Source organism: Chiroxiphia lanceolata, chromosome 4 (assembly GCF_009829145.1).
Source record: "Chiroxiphia lanceolata isolate bChiLan1 chromosome 4, bChiLan1.pri, whole genome shotgun sequence".
NCBI lineage: Eukaryota > Metazoa > Chordata > Aves > Passeriformes > Pipridae > Chiroxiphia > Chiroxiphia lanceolata.
The window spans coordinates 7,760,028-7,768,853 of NC_045640.1; the positions used below are offsets into that span (position 1 = coordinate 7,760,028).

At 41.8% G+C, this 8,826-nt stretch overlaps 1 protein-coding gene across 1 annotated transcript in view; it reads left to right on the forward strand.

The window, feature by feature from the left end:
• UVSSA (UV stimulated scaffold protein A) overlaps nt 1-5,495 on the forward strand; it is a 53,427-nt gene extending 47,932 nt beyond the window's left edge. The window contains exon 13 of the mRNA XM_032686324.1: nt 3,752-5,495. Within this exon, the coding sequence (XP_032542215.1) occupies nt 3,752-3,845 (94 nt within the window). The 3' untranslated portion in view covers nt 3,846-5,495. The remainder of the gene's footprint in view (nt 1-3,751) is intronic.
• The last annotated feature ends 3,331 nt before the right edge of the window (nt 5,496-8,826 follow it).

Below are 8,826 nucleotides of genomic sequence, written 5' to 3' on the forward strand. Positions count from 1 at the left end.
AGAATGGTTTTCAGCTAATTTACAAAATTTTCCTATGGAAGACCTTTTTCACCCTTTCTCAATTTTTTTTTAAATCCTTTGATTGCTGGGTTGGCTGCTTTGGATGATCATTTATTAATCAAATGGATGATACTTTATGTGTGCAAACAGTACCGGAGCTGGAAAGAAGATGACGTGTTCTGAGTGACACACCTTACAGCATCAGATGTGCTGTACGGGTGTAGGTGGAGGGAAAATGAAGTTTGTCCTTTTGAAAGCCTAAGATGAGCAGAACTTCAGTTAATAAAAAATCCATCAAAACCCCTTGGCTTTTGGTGTGTAGCAGTGCCTTGGCAGTTGCCCTTGAGCCTCTGGTGTGTGTTCAGAGACCTTCCCAAACTTTTGACTACTGCTGGGCTTCCTTTCTCCCACTCTTGGCTATACTGAAGGGCTAGCTGGGCCTCATGCAGAACCTTCCAGTCCAATAGGGACACACAGGGATCCCTTCCTGTGTGTTATTCAGTGTCACACTGCCATTGCACTTTCCTCTTCCCTTACTGAGAATGTGCATTCAGCTGTTTAAGAAAAATATTCAGATCCTCGTTCACTTAACCCCTGCTGTCTTCTGTAAGTATCGAGGGCTGGAACTTGCAGTTCTCTTTGCTGTGTAAGAGTTTGGGGATGATTATTCCCTGTACCATAGACATGTGGTCACAGTATTGTTCCCTCCATGGTGCTGTTTCTGTCCATGGCCCTTTCCTCCCAGCACATGTGCAAACAGCAGCTCTTGGCCTGCATTTAGCTTGAGAAGAAACTGTTTGTGTGGGGTTGGCATTCACACATGTTGAACCAACATGTGTCCATGACTTACACAGACATAGATGAGTTAACTTTAATTAACCTTAAAGCAGGCACACCAGCTAGTTGAATGTGGGAGCCAGCCAACCATCACTGAATGGGCTTTGGAACATACAGTAGCTCCATGTGTCCACTCTGTTATGCCATTTCTGATGTCTGTTCTTCCTCAGATGTGGCTGCAACATAAATTTGCCTAAGCAAGCGCTGGTCTGTATCAAATGGGAAGCAGCTGCAACTTTTTCAAGAGTTTCACATGTCAAAAATGAAGTAGTCAAAGGATAGTGAAAAGTTGTCAAATCAAAAAAGCAAAATTATTATTATAAAATCATTAGTGGTGGGTAATTCCCTAAACATACTGGGTGAGTTCAACAGTGTCCAAGGCACAATATTTTTTTAAAACTCTTTATTTTCCCTTTTCTGATGTAATGGTTATAATAACAAAGCCAAATCCACGTTGCTTTTAGTTACAGAAATACCACATTTTCTGTGAAATTCTCATATCACCTGGTCTTAGTTAGAACTCAGAGACCTACAGTTCTAATGATCAGAATTCCATGTCGTGGTTTACTGTGGTTTGTGCTAATGATTTTGAGTGTGTGTTAGTGCCAGGCATAGGGAATCAAACCTGTCATGTTTTTAATAGGTTTCATGCTTTGCAGCACTAAACAAGATGATAACCTTGGCTCCTTATAACAACCCCAAATTACTTGAAATGTATAGGTGATAAAGCCAGGCTCTAGTCTGCCAATAAAGCTAAGTGAAACTGCACACAGATCATCAAAGTGGGATCTCCTTTCATTTACAGTATCGCACAATCCAGTGGTGCTAATGTAAAACCTACATGACATGAAAGTGTCAAGGCCACTCTGCACTGCTAAAGGCTCACTTTTCTCCTACCAATTAGGTAATATTTGAAGTGCAAAACCATGACCGCATTTTCCTTACTCTGGTAACTTTAATTGGCAGAATTTTGTTAAAAGTATGCCTCTGCTGAGGTGTTTTTTCAGAATGTTGCTTTTCATTGCAGTTGCTGCTGAGAAAATCTTTAATCCCACCATTTAGAGCATTATTAAGAAGAAACCTCTGTTTTCAGATGTTTCAAAATGGCTTTTGAAATGAAGCCGTTACAGAGAGCAGTTGGCCAAAACTGAAATCACCTTCTTTTGGAGATAACCATGGGAGCAGAGCTGGAATAGCCTGGAGGGCCTGATCCTGAAAAAGGCTGGGGCACACTACCAGGTGCACATCTTGTCTTCATTTTACTGCACAGCTTGCAACGTCCTCAGAAATGATAAAGACAGACTGTGACACTGTAGAGTCTGACACCACTGGACTTGAGACCATCCACTTTGTGTGATGGAAGTTGCCAGCTGCATTTCTGGTGTAGGAATCAAAGGAGACATCAGTCCCTGCCGTGTTCTTCAATGGGACAGAGTCCCTCAAACCAAGCCCGTGGCTGCTCTACCTCCCACGTCAGCAGAGCGTCCAGGTCTTTACCTGGAGATGTGTTAGGAGATAACTTCCTTCATAAACAGAGGCAGGGTGACATCTGAGCGCACCTGCAAATATCAGCCTCAGATTGCTGAGCTTTTGTTCCAGAGGCAACTAAAGTCATCAGTAAAAAGAATCCAGGCAAGAACAAGGCAAGATGTACTAAGCTGTGCACAACAGTGCTGAGTTTCTGAGGGGGCAGATGTTCACAACAGAGCATTCTCTTGACTGCTTCTGCTGCCTTTTTTTCTGCTGTCTTACCCCTCTGGATTTGTGAACCCATTCCTCTGCCTTTCCAGTTAGAGGATATAAAGACCTGCTCTCTCTGTGCCTTTTATGACATTCTATTCATGCTGTCTAGGCATCATTTTTCCTCACCCTCAAAATCTCAGCTGTGTGATCTCCACTCAAAAGGTTTGTGGAGGGAAAAACCTGAAGTTTCTCCCCTTACCCAGTTGAGAAGTAGAGCGGTCCCTCCCAGAAGAAATCTCTGGGCCCCACCTTCACTGGGAGGAGACAATAACAGCAAATAGGGCAGCAACAAGGAGGCAAGCCCTCACTGGTTTTAGGAGCACCAGAAAGCTTAACAGCTCCAAAGTTCATTCCTTCATTTCCTTTTTTAATCTAAAGAACATTCCAGAGCCTTGTACAAGCACAGCAGGCACTGCAGAGGGCTTGAATGCTTGCCCATCCTGAGGCAGCAGAGATCCCATTCCCGCTTTTTGTAAGATATTGGATGCACTGTCCTGACTGCCTAAACTCTAGGCACTTCTGCAGCAGTAACCTATCTCTCTGCATGGATATACACAGCACTGTCTGGTGTCTTCCCAAACTAGTGTTGTGCTTGTGGATTAAAAGTTGCTGCTCAGAAATGGGGATGCTGCTGGTGTGAGCAAAGGAGTCTTTAACTTGGCCCACATCTGATAAAATGCGGTTTTAGTAACCTGTGAAAGTTGCTAAATGAATTATAGTTCCATGAAGTGAACAGCAAACTCTTCCCTCACACAAACATTCTAGACTGAGGGTTGGATTTCATAAGGGTTTCTGAGTATTGGTTTTTTTAAGATCCTGTTAGGTACTTTTAGTTATCATTTCCCTGAGAGCAGTTAGGTGCATTTGAAGATCAAACTTGCTATGTGTGGCTATCAGAAATAATGCTGGGAGGATGGAAGGCACAGCCATTAAACTGAAAGACTTGAATTTGTTTACTCCTGTTAATAAAATCATTGCTGAATTAAACTATTTATATTGCTGCAGCTAATTTAGTTAACAAGACAAATTTGTTCAGCCTCATCAATGCCGTGTTCAGAAGCCTACTAGTGATTAATCATGGTTCTTTTTTTTTCCCCCCAACATCCATAAACATTCTCTGAGATTGCATAGACTCAATATAATTGTTATTATTTTTTTGTTTCTCTTTCAGAGGTGCCATGAAGCGGGTTGTGAAAGCCATGAACCGGGTGGACCAAAGAAAGCACGAGAAGTTTGCCAACCAGTTTAACTATGCACTAAATTAAACTGTTCATCGTCTTTGCCCTTGAGTGCAACTGCAAAAAAACCTTGATCAGAGATGTTTGTATTTATACTAAAATACTGTGCAAGGCACATTTTTACAGGGGTAATTTTAAAATTGTTTCCAATTTTAACTTATTTGATAGTGAACATTAATTTTGGCAAAGGTGTGGTGGTACAGAATAGAATGCATTTAACAAGTTGATAATTATTTGAAATGTACATGAAATAGAGATGTTTTGTGACTTGTACTCTGGGTAAAATCTTCATGTTTCGGGGGTTGGTTTTTTCTTTCCTAAGGGACTCTTGTAATTTATCCTTCCTTTGCCAGCATATGTGTTTAATTTGCCTACACGCTCATGCCTTCAGAACAAAAAAAGATACCTTAAAAACAATTAGAGTTCTACCACGGATGGCAATGCACGGAGTGTTTGCTCAGCCTGCTGTTCTAGAAAGTGTGCCACAGCAAGCAGCACAGTGGTTCCTGCAGTACTTCTAAAAACCTCTTGTGTACACACTAAAAAAATCCAAATGTCTTCCACTCATGAGTGGAATAGAGTTTGATTTCAGCTAATTGAAATTTGGTAGCTGTGGCACGGATGGAAGTGCTGAAATGACACAGGTCTGCTTCTTGTCTTCTCAAGATCATGTCCCAGTATCTTTCAGAACTACTCCTGGAAGGCATGTTGTGAAAGTCTGTAGAAATATGCAGAATGTGCTCCAGTTTACCTGCTATCAAAAAAGCATGAAGTGAAAGTATGAAGTATAAAAAAATTATTCAAGTAGCTCACTGTACTTGTGAACTGCCTGGCTGGGATCAGTTACAATTACATCGGGCTGAAGCCTGAGAGTGTATCTGAGGATCCAGATATAAACACAAGCATCTGGACTCCTCCAATTCCAGAGATTTAATGTGCATACTGAGATCAGGCAGCGGGATCCAGTGTGGGTTCTTGTTCTTGGCTGGGTCCTTAACCAGACCTCCCAGACTTGCTTTGCTGGCTCTAGTCATGTCTTAAGGAAAATGAATGAAACATTGACCAGTGGTGCTCTTGCAAGATTTCATACAGCTTTAAGGGTGAAGGAAATCCAGAGAGCCAAGAGGACAGTGTCTGAAAATCAGTTTCAAAGTGAACTGCAAAAGTCTTCAATGAAATACTGAATACAAAATGGAATGGATTCTACAGCTCTGTCTTAGTCACTCACCTGCTGGAGGTGTTACCTCATGCAGACTACAAGAATTAAAAATGGAGAAAATTTTAACAACTCAGTGTAGTTTCTGGCCACCTCAGACAAAAGCTAATTTAAAGCTCTGCCAAATACCTTCTGACTTGCAAAAGTATTGCTTAGAAAGCAATTAATGCTGAATCTGTGTAGTTTATCTTGCAAGAGCTCTGCAGTTTGAAAGACATTTTGTTCTTTAGCACAGGTTGATGTACTTTTGAACTACTGAAAATAACAAAAAGCCAAAATTTCAAATATTATCTACTGTACTGGAAAGCAAAGCCACTTCTGCTATGAGTCTTGCTAATGCAGCAGTGAAGACTTCAGATGAAAATGTAGGTAAGGACAAACCAAGTTCATCATCAAGTCAGTTGAATCAGCTTCTGAATTGACTTGATTTCCTATTAAGGACAAAGTCACACAGGAAAAAATATAAAAAAAAAGGCCACACAAAACCAACAACAACAAAATCCCACACATTTGAATATAATCCTGGTCATTGGATGCTTCGATCCCCAAACAGTCCAGAAGAAACGGACACGTGGTGATTAACATTCCAAAGAGCCACAAGGGTCACTGTGCCACTATTCCAGGGATTCTTGAGCCTGCACAGGCTGAAGGTGTTCAATTATAAATTCTGTTTTCTCTGCTCCCTGTGACAAGAGTGGGGATTTTGTATTTTGTGGTGATACTTAACCCTTCTTTGCTGGTTTAAGCAGCAAATGTCAGCACTAGAAAGTTTCCAGCAAACAGTAGATGCACTTTAACCCATGGAGTTCCCATTTTGGGCCTTTCATAAAAAGCCCAGGGACTGAGATTGGAAATAGAAGAGGTAGAAGTCTGAGGGAGAAAAAAAAAAAAAAAAGAAGTGTGGTTAGTAAGTAATGCTCCATTATGAGCAACCTCGTCAAGTGGAAGGTGTCTCTTCCCTTGGCAGGGGGGTTGGAACAAGATGATCTTTAAGGTCCCTTCCAACCCAAATCATTCTGTGATTCTATGATGCTACTCAGTCCTGTCAGTTCTAGAATTGTGAGCTAAAACTTCCTCTCTGGACTCAGTTGTCTTATCTGCTTGTTCCTATCATGTCACTATATGCTTCTCACCTTTCCTTATTAAAAGCACACATGCACGAAAGAAAGGTGTTTTCCTCGAGTGCCTCTTTCATGCAGAAAGAGAATTTGCAGAATTAAGGTTTCCTGGCAGGTGACTCAGACACAGGTACCTGGACTTTGGGCCAGGTTGGTGGCCAGCAATGACTTTTTCTAAAGCTCTTCTACTTTTCTTTTTTTTTTTTCTGCCTTTTTTTAATTTTTTGTTGTAAGAAGTTCCCTTGTCAGGTATGGAATATACTCAGTTGGATACAAAATTTTTTCTTCCTCTTTCTGCCTTGAACCAAGACAAACCACTGACCCTTCATAGGAGAATGTGTTGATCACACATCCCCTGTAGCACTGCCTTTTTGTTAGCCTGGCCTCTTGCCAGCGTGTATCTTCCCCTCATCTGGTGTTTGACAAACCCTTCTCCTCCTATGTTAATTATTGCCTCTTTTAATCCAGTTATTTCTCCACAAGAGCAACTCAGCATATGTGCACACAACAGATGTTGAATTTTGTCTCTTAAGCATTCTGATTAGATCTGGTCAGACATAATCCACAGGGTTTGGGGGAGCTTTCTCCTCTTCCTGGGTGTAACTGGAGGAAAAAAAATTATAAAGGCATTGATCTCCAAAGATCCAGTTTACCTTCACTAAATAGAAATCCTTTTAAGTTCGAAACAGAACAATCTGCTTTTTAGATACATCACACTGCTTGTGTGTCACTTAACAGCAGTTTACAAATTTGAGGTCTCTGAGCTCCCTAGTTCTGCAGAAGTCTTAATTGCTCAACTGATTGTGCAACATTTCTACTGGGACTTTTCCTGTGCTCAGGGCTTCTGGGAAAAAAAAATAAATACAAGTATCATTCACATAATATCCGTGTGTGTTTTCGTCTTTCTAACTGGGACACCTTTGCAGTTGTACTTCTGCCCACTGGGGATACTGTGTGTGATTCCCAGGTATCTGAACACCTTGGGATGATTTGGCCCTTGGAGTGTTGTTAAGGTGAATGGTTGTAATGCACTGTGTGTCCAAAGGGACTTGTGAGCTGTGCTGATGCATCTAAGTCATCCTTCTTTAACTAAGGCTGTTTCAGTGGTAAAACAAGAAGTGGAAGCAAAGACTTCTCCGTGGTTATTCTTACCTGAGAATATGGTTGCATCTAGGAAGTGAAAGGCTGGAAGGAAAAAGACTGTGGCATGTATGGATTTGGTGCTGTTTAAGGTTGGAATGAAGAGTCTGGTCCTCTAATACAAAGTGCTTAGTGACATAAGTGAGCTTGGTGTGGAGCTTCTGAATAAAAGCAGTCCTTCAGCACATGCCCTCTGAGGTTGCAGGGATGAGGAGTCCCTACTCATCTTTTGTACAATACCTTGTGATTTTGTTTTCTCTAAACTTACTTGAGGCTTGGCTTTAACAACCCGTGTCTGGCTGAAAGAAGATCTTAGATATTACATTTAAAGGATTTATCTGGGGTTTTGGGGTTTCTGTAAGCAAAACAGACGTGGGATTTGTAAGCAGTTCTGCATGAACAGTAGATCACACCGCATAGAACAGTTTGCACGTTGGGGAAGGCATCAGTGAATCAAAGCAGACATGACTGAAAGAAAAAAACATCTTTCTTTTGTGGAAAACAAAATAAGAACCTGTTCCATTTAAAGTGGCTGTGGAAATGGACAGTAAGGGTGTTCCTAGTTACAAGGAGCCTCCAGCCAAGCAGCAGGAAGTATTGAATCTCAGGAACCATCCAGGAAAAACCCAATTCAGCATGTATCACAGCACTTCAGCAGAGGCAGATGAGCCATCTGGTGGTCTCTCACACTCTGCAAATGCCTGGCTGTGGTGCAACTGTGTGTGGAGCTTATCTAGTGCTATTAAACACATTCATGCTTTTAATCATGGAGGTGATACAAATGTCTCTGTAGGTTACGCATCAGAAAAGGTAAGGGCATCTGGATGTTACAGCAGTACTTCAGTGATGAAAATCAGATGTTTAAAACCTTCTGGGATGCCTCACACTCCCCAAACACACACCTTTAACAAAGTCACTGATTTTAAACAGGCAGTGGAAGTCATAACACACCCAACAGCTTTCCTGCTGGAGCACACGTTCGGGAGGTGGAGTTCAGGTCCCTTCTTGGCCTCAGAGGTGACAGTCCTGTGTCCTGTCTCAGGGGACAGCCCAAGCCACTGGCAATTTAAATGGAAGGGAGCTGGTAGGAGACATTTCACATCTCCTGTTTTCATGTGGGAACTGAAACTGAACCACAGTGGAGCTAAAAATGCTTCACGTAGGAAACTAGACAAAGGATAAAAGAGAGCCTTGGAGATGACAGTCCCCAGACTGAGGCAGGGAGGGCTGGATCTGAATCCTTATTCCCTTGGCACCTGCCATTAAAAACACCACTGAGCTGCATGGATTCAGGGAGAGCTCCCTCATAGATACTATCACCAACTAGATCATTCCTCAGGACCTCTTGGACACTGAAGCCTGAGAGAAGGGTGTTATTCTGGTAATTACTGGAGAGCAATTTCTCCATATGTCTGTTCTGGCATGCACTGGGACAGCTACATTTAAATATACCCCAAACAATTAACACCATCCTGCTCGTGGGTGAAAATAACACTTGAATTTCCATCTGCAAACATGAAAGTTCTGCTCCAAG